The 21,892-nt window shown below is 36.0% G+C and overlaps 1 protein-coding gene across 2 annotated transcripts in view; it reads left to right on the forward strand.

Moving 5' to 3' along the window:
- The window catches only part of LOC306851557 (RNA-binding protein Nova-1-like), a 49,573-nt gene that overhangs the window by 26,377 nt on the left and 1,304 nt on the right, over positions 1–21,892 (forward strand). For both annotated transcript variants that reach the window (XM_079387878.1, XM_079387877.1), the window contains one exon: positions 11,664–11,830. In XM_079387878.1, the coding sequence (XP_079244004.1) occupies positions 11,664–11,830 (167 nt within the window). The remainder of the gene's footprint in view (positions 1–11,663; positions 11,831–21,892) is intronic.

Raw genomic sequence — 21,892 nt, forward strand, 5'->3', positions numbered from 1 at the left:
GACTCAATCTGCCTATCGTTCAGACGGGCACTGTTTAGACATCTTTGACGGACAGCAGGCAAGCAGAGACAGGTGTGTGTTGGGCTCCGAGCACTTGTGTGGAACCCAATCCCTCCGCAGGGAGATGCGCTCAAGGAGTTGAGGACACTGAATATGTGGACGGGAAAAGCATTTAGATGTAGATTTAGGAAGGAAACATTTTGAGGATTGCAAACAGGCTAGGCTACGTTAGCATTCTGATATTGTAGCAAAAATGTTTTCCAGTTGCTCAGCATCAATGTACTCCATTAACTTTTCTAATACGAGTTTTTGATCATGTAAATGCAGTCTTCCACTCACATTAGCTTGCAGTTTATGGTTAACAAAACGTGCTAATGTTGCACAAGTGTTTTTAGTGAGATTAGCTCATTTTGCAAATGGAGCTCTCTGTGTTTATTCATATTGTAAAGCACAGTGTTCATTTTCCAAGTTACAGGACAGTTAAAGGCTAGTAGAATGCTAGCTAGCTAGCTGGTTTTACCCAATCTGAAAACCATTCAAACTGAAACATAAATAAAACTACATTATGCAGGTATGTGATTTTTTTTCTTTCTTGTATTTACACAAATTTCCGCATTTTCTGGCAAAAGATTCAATATTTTTACACCAAAATAATATAAATCTTAAAACATAAACAATCATTTTAAAGTGTTGTTTTACAAAATAAAATTATAATATATTATTATAATGATTAAATACTTGTTTTATTTTACATTATAATAGTATTATTGCAATAATAATAAATTTGTATATTGATTGGTTTAATTTTTAGAATGCAACTAATAATAATTATATGAGAAGGTATTATATAAATACATATTATAATTATGAGTTAAATATTGTATATTTTTGTATAACAGGTTTTCCTTATTTTTTTCTCCTTATATGATCACATACACGATTATGTAAACACTGTAAATTAAAAATATTTTAAGGGCACAAAAATCCTTAGGCTAAATAGACAAAACAGAGGTACTGACAGACATTTACAAAATGGCTCAAGATTTTTGCTTTTGTTATTAGCAAACTGTGAATGTGATGACAGGGATTGTGACAACCTCATCATCATCTTGCTCACTTTTCTCATTTCTACAGCTTCATTATTCATACTAAAGGTTGGACGGACGAAAGGAGGCAGAGGATGGATCTTAAATGGGTTGTCCGTTCACAGCGTACTGAATTATGGGGGCCAGTGGGTTACTCTCTCCTCTATAGCCTAATGTAGATGACCATCAGTCACTGTTTGAATCATTTGTGCAAGCCCGGAATTCACACCAGCTCCGGTTACCACACTGGCCTTTGGAGATTGCAGATGCACTCTGGGATACAGTGGTGTACATTAAATGTGTGTGTGTTCGAGTTTGATAGAATTCCTGCTTTTGTAGCTTAATTCAAGCACGTTTAGAAGTGAACTGATACATGGTGAATAATGAAGGTAGCTTTTGTGTAGGTGTGCAACAAGCAAACATTTCAGAACATGAGCGTATTACTGCATGTGCATGTTGGCGCGTGGGTCAGGCATTATACTCGGGTTAGCGTGCGTTCATTATAACAAGCTGTTATGCATGCATTGGATCTCTTTGTATTTGGCTGAGCAGTTGTTTGGTTGCTCACTACAATAAGTAAGCTGGACCAAAGTGTTAACTAAACATCCTCAGGAACCTCTTGAGGATAGATGGTTTTGATAAATCTTCACAAACACAGATGCAATGGATTTGCAATGGAGTCTCAGTCCCAGTGTTCAATGCACATGTCTAGAAACAATTAAAAATATACATAATCCTTCACAAGTGTGTGGAAGTGAAACCGTAGTCTGAGTGAAACCATAGTCTGTGCAACACTTGAAATCATTTCAGCAGTGAATTCATTGGCTGTAAAGCAGAGTCTCCTCTAACAAGGAGCAAACACTAAAGCATCTATGGATTTTACACCTTCTCTCCATTCCCCTGCAAGGCAAAGGCAACTGTTCTGTTTAGACGTCAGCACTCATAAATCAGGGGACTGTAACTCTTTTAGAAATAAAGATCTGCTGAAAATACCTTTTGATGTTTTTATTAGAAGACATAACTCATGCAGCTATCGATGATGCAAACTATCGATGAGTGTTAAGTGAAATGCTCCTCAGACTAGTTTGTTGTACCTTCAGTTTGTGAGTTTGAGTTCACGTTGAGAACGTGAGGTGTTTGTCCAGAAATAACACCACATTCTTATTTGACTTATAGGTTTGTATGCAGCAGATTTATGACAGTAAATAGCTGCTTGTGATCTTCGGGGCTTAGGTTTGTGAAATGTGAGTTTAAGAAGCGAGTCGCATAGGATTACAGTCTCAGATGTGTCTTTTGAAACATCCCATTTTGGCAATTGTGTCCTTTTCTTTTTTCTGTCCCTTGAGATTAACCATCTCCAAATGCAGTTCCCTCTTCAGAAATCTACAAAACACACCCGTGGAGTTGGCTCTTGAGTAATTTCCTCATCAAGAGTGAGTCAGTGTCTAAGCTCATGGACCCTGCTTTTTTATTCATTTCATATGTGAAATGTAATTCACGAGTTCGCCCTTGCGTATAATGAACAGAGTCAAGGTTTATGCGTATTTGGCGTGCTGTCCGGGGAGAGGGCTCCGAGCTCTGTAAATTACTCCCGAACCCGGGGCACTCCTCCTGTCCGGGGAGAGGGGTCCGAGCTCGGCATTTAGCCCGGACCCAGAGCGCTCCCCCCGAGCTCCTCCCCACGCTGGGGTAGGAGCGGGCTGATGGTGAGGAGTTGGGGTGGAGGTGGGATGCTGAAAACTGTAGAGAGAATGAAGGTAAGATGGCTTGGTCTATTTATAGAAGTTCTCTCTCAGCTGATAGGATAGACTGAGTGATTGCTGATGGTGAATTGGCCGTGTTAATTATCTGCGCGTGCTCCTCCCGAAATTTGTTAATAAAACATCACGAAATATATCTAGGCTGTCATTCGGTTACTTTTGTTAGTTACGTGAACTATTACATGAAATGGCCATAAATTGAATAAAATGACCACAAATCTGCAGAGAAAAGTCCACAAATGAATACAATTCAAAGACATTTCATAAAAAATTTCAGTTTCAAATAAAAAGTTTTCATCAAAGAATACTGAAAATGTATCACAGTTTCCACTATAATATTAAGCAGCACAGCTGTTTTCAACATTGATGATAATAATAAATATTAGAAGGATTTCTGGAGGATGACACTGAAGACTGGAGTTATGATGCTGAAAATTTAGATTTGCATCAGGAATAAATGTAATTGTAAAATATGTTACAATAGAGTTATTTCAAATTGTGTGTTTCACAAAATTACTGTTTTTACATTATTTTTTGATCAAATAAGTGCTTTTCAAAATCATTAAAAAAATCTTACCAACTTTAAACATTTTAACTCTAGTGTAGGAGGGCTGCATATTTTTGAAGACAGTAATATCAAACATTATTTTTAATATTAAAATATTTTTGTTGTTATTTTTAATTATTTACAATATGTATTGTTTTTCAGCATCTTACTTCATGAGCACCGCTTTGAAAAACGTGTCTTGAGATCATTGCACTCTTTTATACCCCTCAGCTGCTTTTAAATGAAAAAAAAAAAAGCATCCTGTATGACTCATAAGTACGGAGCCCCTAAGAGCTCATGGTGGTGGAAAGATTTCGGGGTGGGTGAAAAAAATTCAGGGTGGGAGGAAAAAATATTTTTCAAATCTTTTGCGTTCTCTCGCAAAACTTTGCGTTCTCTAGTACATAAGAACATTACGGTGGTATTTCAGTTATGAATTGCTCCAGTGATGAATTTTACACACAGGTCTGGGAGCATGATTAACTGTATTTTTATTTTTATTTTTATTTTTTTATTAAATTGACAGCCCTAAATTAATCACATCACATCTAAAATGCACAGATTACACAATTTGAGGCAAATATCCGCTCTTAAGCTAAAGTGGAAAAGCTCCCGGGAGCCTTTGAAATAGTGTTAGGCACCTGGCAGGAAAGTTTAGACCCCCCTTCCCATCTCCCACCTCTTTTTTCATTCTTCATCTTTCTTTTTGGAGAGTTTAGTTTCTCTCTGAGTAATGTTACCCCCTCTTTCCTTTCTTTATTGGTGAGTTGGACATATTGAATAAAGAATCTCTTTCGCTTTCCCTTTTATCGCATTCCCTTCCTCTCTGTGTCTCTCTCTCTCTCTCTCACTCGATGCCTGTTGTTTTGTCTCTCGCTCTGTCTTTGTCCCTCTGTGAGGTCTTGGAGGGGTGTGCAGGAAGGTCTTGAGAGGGTGAGAGAGAACATTAGAGAAAAAGATGAGGACAGGATCCTAGCCCAGGCATCTCTTCAGCTGTTTGCACGGCATGGGCCCCATAACCATGGTGACATCACTATAGATGTTGGGGGCTGGGGACGGCTTAGATCAAACTGATGAAAAGGGATGGACAAACCCGGCACTTCTCAATACGAGTGACATCACTGAAGAGGAATTCACTCTTTCTTCCAGATCCTTTGTTATTCTTTGGAGAGCCTTCTATCCTTCCTCTGCTGTTTATAGAGGCTTGTTCCATTGGAAAAGCATAGTTGAATTGACTGAAAGGATCGTTTATCCAAAAATGAAAATTCTGTCATTGTTTACTCACATTTATGTCATTTCAAACCTGTATGACTCGCTTTTATTCTGTGTCACAAAAAGATAGTTTTTTATTGTTCATACAGTGAAAGTCAGTGTAATCCAGTGTTGGACCCCATTAACTTTCATTGTACTTTCTTAAAAATAAAGATCCCAAAGGGGGGAGGGTTTGTAGTGATGCACTTGAAGAACCATTTTGGGTTCCCCATGGAACCTCGCTATTATTTTTCGTAGTGTAAAGAATATTGAAATATTAAAAAAATTAAATCTGAAGAACATTTGTCCGCTATAAACAACCTTGTAGTGGAACTGTTCCATGGATGTTAAAGGTTCTTCATGGAATCATTGATTTATAAGAAGAGGTTTTTATTTTTAAAATTTGGGTGAACTATCTCTTTAAGAAGACTTGGAAAGAAAGGTTCCCATCTGGCCTAGTGACTGCTTACATGGGGTAGTGTAGGCACGTAAAGAAACGTCTGGATTTGGAGCGTCCATCCAGCCTGACAGACTATAAAATACAGTTTCAAAGAGCATAAAGAGATTTGAATGGAAACTCTCTCCGAATTTCCAATCCCCATCCTTCTTCCTCTTTACTGTTCATGATTACATAAGCACATGCAACACCCCGTCCTTTCTGTTTTAAAATAAAAACACATTACGTCATCAGCAGCTGCCCCACAATATTTTCAGGGTCTGCCAGTTGCTGTGGTGATGTGTCTTATGTCATATGCCTGCACTGGCCCCCTCCCAAACATTCATGTTTTTATTAACATAATGGTGCACACTGACACCAACAGGACCCAGGGGTCCCCTGTTGTAATTTGCCCGTCCCCGCAGTCAACACTTCATCTCATAGTGGGTGCTCCATGTTGAAACAATGACCCATGTGCTCCTGTGGGACTCGTGTACATGGAGGCTGCAATCAGAAGCCCTTTGATGAGTAGACAGGAAAATATGAGTCACTGAGGAAGGGAGATGGCTTTTTTAACCTTCCCAACTCATTCTTCCTCTCTCTCTCTCTCTCTCTCACTCCCCCCGTCTTTCTTTCTCCTAACACCAAATCCAGGAAACATCTGTAACCTCGTCCACTGGCAGGGTCGTATGTTCACCTAGTAAATCTCTAGGCCTACTGTTGGACTATTTGGAAGGAAGGCAATCAGGAAGCTTGTCAGAATTTTCACGTATTGTGATACAGTGTAGAGACGTTTCTTGGACAGTCCTGTACGGTGTGTCTTCTGAAAGATTGTCTGTGTCCTAGCAGCTGGTGTCATTTGTCATGTGGTACGCAGCAGTTTAATTGGTTATTGAGCTTGCTGTGGTCATTTCTATGGGTTCAGGGTTCTGTCAACCAATGAGTCAGTCCATCTTGCAGCTTTGGTGTTGTGGGAGCTTTTGATCAGCATTTGTGATCTACATGACAGTGCACTATTCTCCCTATGGACAAGCTCTGGGAACCTAATTTAGGAATCATCTACCACCTTAAATGATTATTTATTTATTTATTAGTTTTAAGATAAGCTAAGGTAACAACAGTTATGGTAACATCTCTAATTTAACCTAATTGTGATTTGAATTTTGTTTTAATTTTGAGAATCGTCTACTTGCTTTATATATAGTTTAGAATACAACATCTACTGCTTTAAACCTGATTATGTTTTTGTCATCATTATTTTTTTAGAAAACTTCTACTACTTTAAACCTCATATATTTTTAAAAAATCTATTTTAAACTAATTTAGGAAACATATAACCTGATTTTATTTTCATATAGTTTAAGACAAAGCATCTACCACAAAACCTGGTTACGGCTTTATTATTTTTCAAAATTATTTATATTATTAAAATCCTAGAGTATGGTTTAGTATAACATTAAACATTTTTTCCCCAGATTTTTGTCAGAAATCCCATCTTACCATGCCTGAATAAAAGGAATAGTTCATACAAATGAATTTTGTCATTATTTACTCACCCTCATGATGTTCCAATTTTGAAGAACCAAACAGTTGTTGGTCCCCATTGACTTCCATAGTAGGGAGAGAAATGTTTGGTTCTTCAAAATTCTTCAAAATATCTTCTTTTGTGTTCAACACTTATACAGGTTTGGATCGTCATAAAGGTGAGTAAATGATGGCAAAATGTTCATTTTTTGGGTGAACTATCCCTTTAAATTAAAAGCTTGTTTTTCCAGAGACATTTCTTTTATTTGTAACAAGTAGAGATGGACAAGAGTACCAGAGTCCTCAGAAATTATGAAACTACACGCAAATGTAAAAAAATAGCCATATTTTGTTATTTCGAGTTTGGTTATGGCGTCATTTTCAACAGTGCCTACCACTCTGACAGCAAGTTGCACCAACACTGTCTCTGAGTCTGTGGGAGCAGCAGCGCTCTGAGGAGAGATTAGAGGGCATTCACACAGGACGTATTCTCCTTTTCAAACAGCTAGACAGAGCTGTGGTCTTGAGACATGTTTCTGCTGGACTGCAGGATCTAGGCATTACCTCACATTGCTGCACTATTTACCTTGTTTAACTGGCTCTTTTTTAATGATGTGTTAGCACATTACATTCCATACAGTACATGTTAATGTTTTGTACATGCTCATGTGGTTTTGTTTAGGGGCCCTTATGGACTTACATTGTCTTTTGCTGCAAGTTTTGAAGTCACGATGGAGTTACTCTTTAGAACAGCCTTCCAGACACTCCATCACTCACACAACTACAGAAAACAGGCCTCAACCCCTCCTTTTTTATATGCTTTTGGGGAAAAAATTTGCATTCCTGTAAAGAAAGACAGGATAGCCTGTGCCGTAATAATAACAATAATGATGTTTGTCAGTGTTCTCAGTAGCTAAATCACCAAAACGTTGCTCCATCTAGAAACAAGAACAAGGAATTAATGACTCATCTATTTAACAACTGTATAAAATCAATTTAGAACAGAGCCAAGTAGGCATTCCCCTAGCAACTATATAAAACACCTCCACACTGCCCAATACCTTTTCTTAGATTTAACTCTTGGTCTGTACTGTAAGCCGTATGTGATTCCTTAAATGCTACTAGCACAAAGTTTGCACTTATTGTGAAATCAGAGATTAATATGTCTATTAGTCTCTAGCCTCTGTGTCTATATAGATGGAGACCAAACCCTTATTTTCAGAAGCAGCACAGGGACTCACAGGGCCTCTATCAGAATCTACATTTTTAACTGGCATTCATTCACTGTGTACTAGGGCTGTGCAGAAAAATTATATTTCTGAATGTTTTTTAATCCTTTTCATGATATTCATTATATATATATATATATATATATATATATATATATATCTCTACTTATTTTATTTATTTTAATTAGAGGAATTATTAGTTCATAGCAGAAGACAGTAGCAATTTTTTGCTTTGCTTTTTATTTTACTAAATGAACAAAATTAAAAATGTATAAAATGATTAATTAATTAATTATTATTTTTCAAAAATTAAACATGTCAAAGATGCCAGAACATGTACATTCTGGATCATTCCAATATATATATTTTATCAGAAGAATTATATTTTTATATCTTCCTTTTTTATATATACTCGCACATATATACAAACATTACTGTTTGAGGTCAGTAAGATTTTTTTCTAATGTTTTTGAATAAATGTCTCATGAAGGGTGCAGAAATGAAGTACAGTAATACTGTGAAATAATAATACAAATGTTTTTGTTTTCTATTTTAATATATTTACAATGTAATTTATTCCTGTGATGGCAAAGCTAAATTTTTGGCATTAGTGTCACATGATCCATTAGAAGTCATTCTAGTATGCTGATTTGGTACAAAATAAACATTATTTTATCATTTTATTGAGGTTCTTTGTTGAAAAAAGAATAGCATTTATTATTTTTTTGTATTACTTTTTTGTTTACTGTCACTTCTGCTCCATTCTGTCTCATTTAGTATGTAAATGTTGGCTAATTTTATATTGTCAGCCAAAAAATATAGAAAATATTGCCCAACCCTACTATGTGTTCTATTTCTTGGTGTGGACGCTGATGAGGTGTTGAGGAATGAGCTGTTGAGGGGGGTGTTTATGTGCTTAGATGGGTGATAAAGCAAACTACCCATCACTTTCAATGAGCTCCATGGGTAGAAACCTAAACGTGTGTCAGAAAGTGACCCTTCTGTTTGCAGGAGGGAAGAAGATCCTCAGTGACCTCTTTCTAAACTCCCCCCACCTCTTCCCATATCCCGCTGAGTATCTCTCAACAGACACATCACAACCTCTCCAGCACCTCTTCATCCAGACAGTCAACACAACACAACACATAAGCTTTCTGCTTGTTTGCCAACATAACTGTGCCTATACAGCTATTTGGAGTTCCTTGCAAGTATGCTTATACCAAAACTAGCCCTCATTCTCTGACAGTTGTTTGTCTGGTGTTATCCACACCCTACCCCCCTCATCTCCCTGCCAAAACAATGGTGATCTCTGCTCTAATAATCTACCGCCTCGATTGGTCTGCCACAGATTACTCTCGGGTCGCCAGCTGTCGGGAGCTCGGCAAAGCTTTTTTTCCCTTTTCTTTTTTGTAGGATCCCATCCATGATCCTGAGATTTCTCAGTTTGAGCGTATTTACACGGCTTCATATAGCTAGTCTGGGACCGAACCCAATTATTTTCATGCTAGTAAACAATAGAAGGTTAAAAGGAAACCGGAAAACCCTACTGCGCCGTGCCGATAAGGGCCGATTCGCTTCCCAGCCTCTCGGGAGCCAAGAGATCCTGGCTTCGGATCAGTCTGGTTGAGTTTTTTTCCCCCTCTTCCCTTCTACTTAAAGCTTTTGTGGATTTTGTTTTTATTTCTGAATCTGAATTGCCACGTTTGACTGCCTCTGTTATGGCGCAGTGTGATTTCGTGTGGGTTTTGGAGGATAAATGCCCCAGAAGCACGCTTTCGGGCAAAATGTGAAGGATTAGTAACCAATCAGAGAACCGCAGTCGGTTAATTCCCTTAGAATCTGCACCGTTAAAACAATGGTGAATGTATGTGTGTGTGCATGCGTTTAACCTCATGTTCTGTGGAATTGGAGTAGAAATGCCGATATTGTATCTGAATTAATTGAAAGTGGAGACTTTGGGGCGTCTAATGGAAGGCTTTCTGTGAATAGGCTGCCAAAAATAGTAGCATTGCCAGGCGACTGTTATTGCAGCTGCTCCCATAACTTCAGTCTGCATGTACATAGATCCATGGTATTTACATGGGCAGATGCTCTAATGCTGGTTATTTGTCTCCTAACACAATGTCTGTAGTCTCTAGTGTAATATGATTGATGGCCCAGCGACTGACGGATTCACTCTCTGATAACACGTACGATACTTATCATAGTACGTGGCTGTCATACAAACAATGCGCCATAATATTATAAGATTTAGTTGAGTAAAAACAGAAAGTAAGCCTTCTGTTATCAGTGATTCCTGGTGTTGTCAGCTGATGATAGTTTATGCTGCTTCTACGTAAGGAAAAAAACATTCCATCAAAGTTTTAGCTCCAAACACCATCAATCGCAAGAACATGCCGTACGGCCTCAGTCTTACGCCAGCAGTAGTAAAACAACTTTGGGTTAACTGCAGAAATGTGTATGAGAGTTTGATGGGAAATATATGCATAGATAGATAACTATAGGGAGCTTGTATAAGGAGACAAATAGAATTTGAAATTGCATTTATAAATATATAAAATATATATATATATTATACACACACAACCTTTCAAAACTTTGGGGTCTCTAAGATTTTTTATGTTTTTGAAAGATGTCTCTTGTGCTCACCAAATTTATTTGATCAAAAGTACAGTAAAAACAGTAATGTTGTGAAATATTATTATAATTTAACATAACTTTTTCTATTTGAATATATTTTGTAATAAATGTAATTTATTGCTGTGATGGCAAAGCTGAATTTTCAACAGCCATTGCTCCAGTCTTCAGATTAACATAATCAGAAATCATACTAATATGCTGATTTGGTGCTCAAGAAACATTTCATCAATTTTGAAAACAGTTGTGCTGCTTTATAAGTTTGTGATACTTTTTGTTTCAGGATACTTTGCTGAATAGAAAAGTTCAAAAGAACAGTATTTACTTGAAAGATTTTTTTTGTAATATTATATATGTCTTAACTGTCACTTTTAATCAATTTAACACATCCTTGCTCAATAAAACACCTTAACGACCCCAATTTTTTAAACAGTAGTACATAATTTATTGGTCATCTGACAATTATTTTAAATATTTTTATATATTATTTTGTTCACTAAATATGTGTATACTTCATATAATTATTTTAGGGGTGACTTTATTTTATTATATTTTATTTGATGAAATGGGAATTGTCTTGAACCTAAACTGAAATTATTTATTTAATCTAGTGCAGTCAAATCGATTAATCGCATCCAAAATAAAAGTTTGTGTTTACATAATATATGTGTGTACTGTGTATATTTATATTTAAATATTCATGTATACATTTAAGAAATATGTGTAATATATTTATATATAACATAAATCATATAAATATTAATATATATAAACATGTAAATATTTCTTAAATATATATACATTTATATACACATGTTATGCAAGCACAGACGTTTATTCTGGATGCGATTGATCATGATTAATTAATTTCACAGCACTAAATTTTAATCTGTAAGAGAAAGCATTTGATAATAAGTATTTTTTGGCTGGTCATATGATTTAAAAAAAAAACTTTTTAAAGTTAAGAATTAAGTTGACTGACATGGAAAATACTGAAGCATGTTGGAACAATGCAGTGCCTTTTGGAAACCCGTTTTGTAGTTTATTACACAGAAAACATGCTCCTTTGGCCCTCACCTCTTCACTGCACTAGGAAAAATGCCATATTATTAATCACTCTACAGCACACTGTAGACAACATCTGTACATCACACTGAGCCCAAACTATAATTTGTCTTTTTGTGCCTCCTTTAGGAACAACAGAGCGTGTCTGCTTGATCCAGGGCACTGTAGAGGCGCTGAACAACGTCCACGACTTCATCGCAGAGAAGGTGCGGGAGATGCCGCAGAGTGCTCAGAAAACAGAGCCGGTTAGCATACTTCAGCCACAGACCACCGTCAATCCTGACCGTGTCAAACAGGTGAGGCCTCACTTCCTTCAACTCACCCTATTTCCTGTTTCTTCCTATTTCCAGTTTCCTCTCAAATCTTGCATGAGATTGTGTACTTCCTTCTTATTTATGCTACAATTAAATCAGATTTTATAACAAAAAGCACAAGCCCACAGTAAGTGAGGATGGACATTTTGATTATAAATAATGTTAACTTGGTCAAACAAACTCAAGAAATTTCTGAATGTGTTTCAGTGACTTGTCTAATTGACATCGACCAGTGGCGATAATCACCCTCTCTGTTTAGGTGATTATCGCCACCGGTCACTCCATTATTATGCTCCATTGATCTGCTGGGCTTCTGCATTGTTGTCATCCACATCAATGATTCTTCTCCTTTATTTATCATTTGCTTAATTAAATCACCCTTAGGACAAAGAGAGAGAGTTGGCTTTATTCATGAATAATTTACAGCATGCTGCCGTTTTCTGTTCTTAATTTTTAGTTAAGCCTGTCCATTAAGGAAGTATCCTCTTTGTGCTTATTGAGCAGTCTCTTGAAGACAGGGCCATAACCTGAATTCCTAGAACATAAGTCCAACACGCTTACCCCTGCAGAGTTGCCGACCTAATTATTTATGCATGTAATTATAGGGCTTATCAGCGGAGCAGCACATCTCACTTTAGTGCACATTATTGTGTCTGCTGGGAGAGCATCACTGCAGGCCCTACCTGCATTCTGCTGCATTGTGCAATATGACAAGCTATATTTTATACAGGAATGCAGAGAGGTTAGAATGTGGAGATACATTGAGCATGTACATTGAGTCATAACTAACTTCCTTGAAATATATTTAGGATTATTCTATTGATCAATCCTGATAGATTGAGATTGATTGATAGATACTTTGCACAAAAGTACTGTTTGTTTAACTTTTTTGTTTAATTTTTAATTAAATATATATTCTATCAGGGCTTGACATTAACTTTTTTGCTCACCAGCCACTATGGCTAGTGGTTTTCCAAATTTACTAGCCACTCAGCATTTTCACTGGCCACAATTTTGTTGTTGGGAAATTATGTTTTATATGACTAAAGTTACTTGATGCTATAATTTATATAAATTGATTTCCAGGTCATTTTATGCCTATTTAAAGGTCATTTTCCTTTACCATATTAAATGCTTGTCATCTTTCATATAAAATTTTTACATTTTATGAATAATTTCACTTAATATAATAAGACAATATAGGGCTGTTACCAATAAAATGAAATCAGTATTAGCAAATCTGATATTTCCACTGCAGAAGAAACAGAAACAGCTGATGAACTAAACCGATATTGGCCTAGAAAATCACAACTTTTCATTTTCGGTCGGTCTTAGTACACGAAGTAACTACAGAAGAGTCAAGCTTTAAATAGGAAAATTATCTCAACTCTTTGGTCATTTTTGAGCGAGATGCTAATGGTCTAATCCGATTCAATGATCTATGCTAAGCTAAGCTAAAAGTGCTACCGCCAGACCTTGAGATCGATTCAAAAATGGTAAAACTCAACTGTTTAACTGTAGGGGAGTTGTAAAATGAGCCTATTTTCAAAAAAGTGGAGTGTTCCTTTAATGAAGCTGAAATGTAGTATGAATGAATTTACATTGCAAAATTATAATAGCATAAATAATGTCATATATGTTATATATATATATATATATATATATATTATTCACCTAATACTGTATATTTTTGCCTCCCTATATGTATAGGTATATGTTTTTACTTTTTTAAATTAAGCATATTTTATATATTCATTATTCACTAAATATTGTATATTTTTTGTCAATGTTTTAGTCAGTTTTTTTATTACTGTATATCATATATGATTTTGCACTAAAGGATTTTATTCTTTTCTAGTCAAAATTGCGATTTGCTTTTTTGAATCCGGCCCACAGTGTAATGTGATTGAGGTTATATGATCTTGCATTGCCATTGCGTTCTTTTCCAATTGTCACCACACGTGCGGCTGTCATGGCATGTATCTCATTGCAGTACACACTGACTGAGAGATTGAGGGTAAGAATTGAAGTCATATTAAGCAGCAGCTGCTGATTTCGGGTCAGGAACGTCATCCCCTGAGCCTGCAACCAAATGGTCATGGCAAGAGCGCGACTGACACCAAACTTAATCCACCCGCCCTTCCACACCCACCCACCCAGCAGCACAGGAAATCAATCTGATCATCTAGATGCCTCTTTGTTATGGACGTCTCATTGTTTCAAACAGTGTCTAACTAACTCAGATGGTAAAGTGCCAGCCTGCAGCTGGCTTCCTCTGGTCTGTGCAGGCTTCCTCTGATCTTTCCTCCGTCTGTTTCCCACATCCTGTTTGTTCAGGAAATGGTCCATTAAGGAAGACAAGAGTCCCTGATGTTGTCTATAGGTAGACATAGTAAATCACTGCAGTTGGGCATTTGCATTTTCATGACTTTTGTGTACTGCGTACCCAAACAAATCAATCCTAATGTCATTTATTCAACTGAAAATCTGTAGTACTGCATATGGCAATGACAAAAATTCTCAAATCATTCAAGGGTAAAGAAATACATATTCTCGACTTTCATTAAGGATCAGTTGACTTCTGACGCATATTCACATAGTATTTATAAACATTGGCACTGGAACACCATTAACGGTTCCTCCTGCTTCGCTTATGATTTTGAAAAGTCTCTTTTTTTCAACATCACAGAGAAAATAATTAATTTCTCCGTGCATCACTGATTTTCCATAATAACCCACAGCTTTGATTCTATTATATTGATCAGTGGGATTGCCTTAAGTGGCAGTGCTGTTTCAAACCATCCTTTCCCTTCAAGACACCACCAAAACCAGCCTATTTAATTATCCTGCATCGTGAATCTAATAAAAGTTCTCATTGGAGCACTACGCCTGCATACACACATAGACAGCCAAGTGAAACACTGCTGTGTTCTCTACTCGTCTCCTAAATTAAAAGCGACATCAGGAAAATTGCTATAAATTGCTCGCCCAATAGCCCAGCCTTCCCTTCCCTTCTCTCCCCTCCCCGCTCCACTCTCTAGAGGGATGGTGACTGGCTAAAATATTTTATGCCTTTTTTAACCTTCAAATCCATCAGCCGGCCAGGAAAAAGGTCACTATCTCTCCACGGAGTATCGATCTCATTTCCAGAAGAGCCAATGGAGAGGAAGTCTTACACAACATTGGATGTTGGACAAGGAAGTACATCCTCTAATGCCGGGCATCAAATCTCTTTTGGGTGAAAGAAAGGACAGATGCCGTCTGTGTTGTGTCTTTAGTATTTACAGACTCTCTTGGTTGTTTGTTTATACAGTCACAGCGTATTTGTGGAAAGCGTGTGTAGATCTTTTTTACTGTCTTATGATTTTTAAAGGGTTGTGGAAAATATGGAAATATCAGGGAATTGTGGTTTCCAGGCTCTGAGAAGTCATGGAAATGTTTAGAATGAGTTCATTTTTTATATTAATTTATAAACTATTTTATAAAAATAAAAAAACACACACACACACACACACACACACACACACATACATATATATATATAATTAAATATTTTTATTAATTTACAAAATTATTTAATTAGAAATAGCTTTTTTTGTGAGTGTAATTTCAATAAAATAGTTTATAAAAATTATTATTAATCAAGTGGAAAATTGATTACATTTTTAGTAACACTTTACTTAAAGCCTATGTAAAATGAATTATAATTTTAATGCATTAATTATGCCTTGTAATGCACCTTATAATGCATTGTACAATCTCATGAATAATTGTAACCTAAGTATATTATAACACTTATCAATTCATTGTTATACTATGATTTTTAAATAAGATATAATATATTACAGTGCACATTGTGATTAATTATAATGCAGTATACCCTTTAAAAACCCTTTATAATGCATTATACATAAAGGCTTTAAGTAAAGTGAAACCAAATTTTTCTTCTAGTTTTGTTTCTCTTTAAAATGTTTGTCTTGCAATTGCTCTTTATAATTTCAAAACTATTTTATAGTTATTGCACTTAAATTCCATGCCAAAAATATATTTACTATTAAAAACTCAGACTTTTTCAGTTTGCTTTGCTTAATAATTTAAAAAATATATTTTATAACCATGAAATGTGATAACAATTGTCAAAAGAGGTGTAAAATATTGTTTTCACTCTATATGCAGCATAAAGCCCTGAAATAGCATGTCCAATGGATGATAAAAGAGGATATTAAAAAGTCAGAATGATGAGCATTATTATTATCAGGGATTATATTGGCTATTTCAGAAGAATTGACATGTTTATATCAAGTCTCACAGCGAGTGTCACACCTACCTTAAAAGCAGGTCACCCCATTGATATTGGACTGTGGTGATCTCATATTGTCTATGTGTGAGAGGATGTACTCTATCCGAAGCTCGCGCATCTCTAATCCTGAGACGGACCCCTGGAGATACGAGTTGTAACATTCTTTGATGGATGCAGAACTTGAGCTGTCTGAAATGGCATAAAAATCAATAATAAATTAGATCTTTATTAAATATGCATCTGTAAGGCGCATACTTCGTTTGCTGTTGCTCTGCGTTTGGGTTCTGGAGAGATCTGGGATGTCAGCGCTAACGGTTCAAGACTAGATGGTAATGTTGAGATGGATATTTTCTGATGCAAGTTTATTTTATATAGATATCCACATTAAATCATGCAAATTGCTAGCATATGAGCTTATAGGGATAGTTTCCCAAATTCTGTCATCATGACTTTCTTTCTTCTGTGGAGGGTTTTTGAAGAATGTTTCTGAAGAAAAGTATTTTTATCCATACAATGAAAGTCAGTGAGGTCCCAAACAACTTTGGACCCCATTGACTTCAATTGCATATAGACAAAAAACACATCTTCATTTGTGTTCAAATACAGGTTTGGAATGGCATGAGGGCGAGAAAATGATGACAGTATTTAATTTTTTTTGTAAACTATCCATTTAAGATCGCAGAATGTCACATTCTAGATGTTTATTCAAATGAATGTCAATCTAAGACTTAAAATATGAATGTGTTCTATTGGAGAGGGCAGCACACTGGATTTTGGGGAGATTGAGGACCCTATTTTAGTTTACTATGAGCTCGGCTATTTTTGGGTGCATCACCCCTTGTGATTTCACTTAGGGTTATTCAATGCAGTCTAGATAGCTGAGGGTTAAAACTGTTTGTATATTTATGGAGGAAACTGATGTCTTTTGCATATAAATGCTTGTTAATTGCTTTTATACAACTCTAAATATATCCCTTTTACCACCATCAGGGGCCTGTTTCATAAAACAAGTTTACCAAATAAGTCAGGCTTATTTAAGTTATTCTGACTTATTTTGAACCAAATCAACTGACAATAAGTCTAACTGAAATAAACCTGGTTTATTTGGTCAACTTGTTTTATGAAACAGGCCCCAGGTCTAAAAGTAGAAAAAAAATTTTTTTTAGTAGTATAACATTGAAACAAAAAAAAATGGTGTAGAAACAATTTCCACTTAGAAATTGCTAGTAAATTTCACAAATAATGAACCATTTACATTAAAGTAAATGTGAAATTTTGAATTATAAAGACTGAAATAGTAATTTATTCTAAAACATACTCTAACAATTTTTTGTTTACAATGTCAAAAATCTATTTATTTTGTTTTACAGTGACAGGTGAAATGAGTAGCTTCTTGCGTTTTGCTCTTGTGTTCAAAATATAAAACGGCAATGAAAATCAGCCATATCACAAGCTTGCTTGCTGCATGAGTCTGACGAAAATAATTATAGGGAGTAAATATTGAGAGTTGACCACTCATACAGGACCCTTGCTAGCAAACAACAACCTTTCACGACAGTCATACGACCAAGGTGAGGAGGAGGAGGACAGGGTGTTATTTTTAACTCGTGTGGAGTCTTTTTTTTTTCTTTGTCAATGCCAGCAGCCAGAGCACACAGGCAGATGCTGTACAGAGATGGGCGGCTAAGCCCAGGATCAGGAGACAGGCGATTAACCCAAAGGCAAGCGCTTAAGACTTCAAAGTGCAAACAGCTATGGCTCTAGAGTCAGGCACTGTTCCGGGGACAGAGGTTGGGAGTGGGGAACAGTTGCTCGGGTTTGATGCGCCAGGGGTCACATCGTTTGAGACCCCTGCCACCTTCAGGACTAGGTGCATTTTGCTGGCACATCAGTAGAAAGAGTTTAGAGGAAGTTTGAATTGCTTTTTTCAACGGCGGAACAGTTTTTATAACACGCAGCCGGATACAAAGACTCCTGGGGCCTCATCTGCTCGTTCAGCAAAAACCCACACAGAACGAGACCATATCCTTTGATTAATTTCTTGCGAGACCATATCCTTTGATTAATTTCTTGCTAGTCTCAGATGCTGCTCTCATTATTTTCTGTATTTTTTTGTAGCAGTAATAGAACAAAGTAACACAGTCTACATAAGGAGTACATACATGTCCTTCATGGCTGACCAATCTTTCATTGCCCATTACCCACAACCCCCTGCAGCATCCTCCCGACAATTCATCAAAGGCTTGTAGTCCCAGATGACTGGTGGCGCAGCGGCAGCAGGCGTCTCTCTCTCTCTCTCTCTCTCTCTCTCTCTGTCTTGCACTCTTTATTTCTCTCTCTCAGCCTCCCTCTTCCGTTCACTCTTTTATAGATAGACGTAGCAGGCATCCACCTCCTCTAGCTCAGCACTTGGATGCATTCAGTGAAATTAACCTGCATATGTGTCGACGCTGCTCGATTCCGACCCAACAGCCTAATTTCAATCAGCGCTTCTGCCAAATGCCATCATCGAAAATGAAGGCATCATAAAGAAAAAGGTGGAAGAGCTGGATCTGCTATAATTAGCAACAAATGTCACTTAATTATGCTAAAATTATGCTTTGTCATATTGTAGATTTTTGGTGTAAATGTAAGTTTTGTAGATACATTTTTGGATAGACATATATTGACTACCATCAGATATATATATATATATATATATATACTGACAGATATATTGACTAATATGACCAATTAAAACACTACTGTCCAAAAGTGGGTGTTTTTTTGGGACAAAAATCTTGATAATTATAATAAATGTTCATTAAGCATCAAATCAGCATATCAGAATGATTTATAAAGGATCATGTGACACTGAAGACTGTAATAATGCTGAAGATTTCAGCTTTGCCATCACAGGAATATATTACATTTTAAAACATTAAAATTAAATTAAAGTGGAAAACAGTTATTTTAAATTTTAACAATATTTCACAATATGACTATTTTTGATCAAATAAATGCAGCCTTGGTGAGTATAAGAGACTATTGTTTTTTAAAATACAACAAAAAAATCTTGCCATCCCCAAACTTATAAATATTGGCATTATATCAGCCAGGTGACCAAGTCTTTTTATTTAAAAGAATGATTAATTAATAATAAATAAATATATAAAAAAAATATTAATTATTAGTGTGCATGCAGTGCATTTAATTAAAGGTCTACATGAAGATTTAGAGTCAAAATCTGCATCAGGAAGTTACTAATAGTGAAATTATTTAAATGTATCCCTACAATGTACCATTAAATTGTAATACTTCTACAAGCGCCGTCTTAATATATGTTGTCCAAACAGTGGAATCCAAAAGTTTGATAGCACATTAAAATCTAATTCAATTGAAGCCTGAAAAAAGTTTTAGGATTTGGAATATTTTTGAAAAAAAGGAATTAAATTAAATGAAATTAAAAAATGTAAGATTCTGATTTTGAGGTCACTAATCAATTTGTGAACTCTTTTGAACAAAAGGTCATAAGTCTAATCTGCTAATAGATCATTTAGCAAAATAGATGCATTTTAACTGCAGGTCTCAAACCTTTGGCCTGCACTGCATATGTACAGATCAATCACAGTACGTCTCTGGTGCCAAAAACAATCTGCTTTCCATTGCATTAAATGCTAATCACGAATACAATTATTTTGCTCAAAACGTTCCTTATACAAGGTTTTGTTTATTCTAGCAAGATAAAAGGTGAATGTAGGAGTCCATGAAATTTCCTGTCGGCAGTTTTTCATTTCTATGCTAATTCGGCTGAGCTGAATGAGAGTTCGAGCTACAGTGGCAAGGCTAAACAGCCTCTGTAAAGACATGTCTGTGGGCAGCGAGCTTTCAGCAGACCTTGAGGCGAAGAGTGAAAAGAACGAAAGAGCTCACAAAAGAAACAAACGTAAAGGCTGAGCCGATCACCACCCCCTCCCCAACCTCTCTCACTCTCTCTGCTTTCCTCTAGTCTCTCCTTCGCTTTGTTCATACACACACACACACACACACACACACACAATCACACGCCCCCACAGACACACACATCCTCGCTCCTCTCGTCTCCCCTTTTTACCATTTTCATCTATCTATCTGTCATTTTGACAGTGCAAATATTCTGAATCCAGCATTGTCAAAGCGCTCTTGGGAGGGTTGGAGCTTTTCATTATACAGAGTAATTAACTGTCAAAGCGAACACCACACCGCATATTTGTTTTCTCACAATGCTACTGCGTAGATGTATCTGGCAATGATCAAAGAGATCAAGTGCTAATTTGTTGGTTCAATTAATAAACGAATATGTCAAGTTACACGGACGAAATTCAAAAAGTGTGTGATGTTTTCTTATACATGTGCGCACATGCGGTATTATGGGCCAAGTAGCTGTTGGTTTTAAGTGAATGGTTGCGAGCATACAAGGTGGGGGGTGGGAGGGTGGTTGGCTGGTTGGTTGCTATGCATCATTCCGACTCCCTTTCAGTCCCCCTTGAATGCTGGAGTTGAGTTTCCATGGAAACACTGACCCCTGGGAGTCGATGCTTTTCAGGAGGAGCCTCTTTTTACCTAGTGATTCACAGCTCAGGAAGTACAAGAACAAAACACACAAGCATCTGTATATTTATCTTCTAATACATCGTTTTCTGGTCTCATCAGTGCTGCAGTCTTCCTCTCTTGTCATTTTTATAATATTATCATTTTTTAGTTTTCTGCTTCTTGTCTCATGCTTGTTTTATATACTAGTTTGTTTTGTATCTCAGATAAACCAGTGTCATTTTAGTATTTGTACACTATTTATATAGTACTTATTTTGAATTAGCTTTTATTCTTATGGTTTTTGTCATTTTTACCTGAAGTTTAATTTTCACTAATTTTGTTGTGTAGTCTTGGCATTTTTAGGATTTGTTTTCTCAATATTTTTTATATCTTTCATTTTTATTATTTATTAATATTTTAGTAATTGTTGCACTTAAACATGTTTAATTAATTGCCAAGACAACATTTTTAAGTGTATCTAAGATGTATATTTTATCTAAACTGTATTTAAATTAGTTTAAAATTTTAAAATCTTTTTAATTGTTTATTTAACAATTCCAACACTGAGATTTTTTAAAATATTTTTTGTAATTTAATGCAATATTTTACAGTCGACCTAATGTGATACAATCTGGGGAAAAAATATAGATAAATTCTAGAAACAAAATTTATCTAATCCTTTTGTTATTTTAAGATTTTATAAGATAAAATGGTGATCAGTTACAGCACCAAATACGGTTTCTCTTATACATTCACACAAATTAAGAACATACTTTTAGGAAAGAAATCGTAATGAACACATTTAGTAACAGTGCTTTTAGCAACATTTTAACAAGATCAGTATGTTCTGTGTGAAGCTTTGGTAAAAAGTACCAGCATGAGTCACTGCTTGATCAGAGGAGCAAGCCAGTCTAAGTTAGGGAAGAAACCATGGTAACCACTGTTTACACTTTTCTTCCCTCTATCAATGAGGAAATAGTTGTTTGCAGACATTGTCTAAAACGTACTCTCTGAGAACACTATGCTGCTGTGCTGCTAAATTACTAGATTAAACTCATCTGTTAGATGTAACTTGATTTGTGGTTTAGTTAATAAAAAGGCAACTTGAAACAAAGTAATTGCTGTAAAAAGTCTAGGCTTTGGTTTTCAATACATATGGGTGCAGTTGCCACAAAAATAGTTGTTTCAAAGAC

Source organism: Barbus barbus, assembly GCF_936440315.1.
Source record: "Barbus barbus genome assembly, chromosome: 31".
NCBI classification, from domain to species: Eukaryota; Metazoa; Chordata; class Actinopteri; order Cypriniformes; family Cyprinidae; genus Barbus; species Barbus barbus.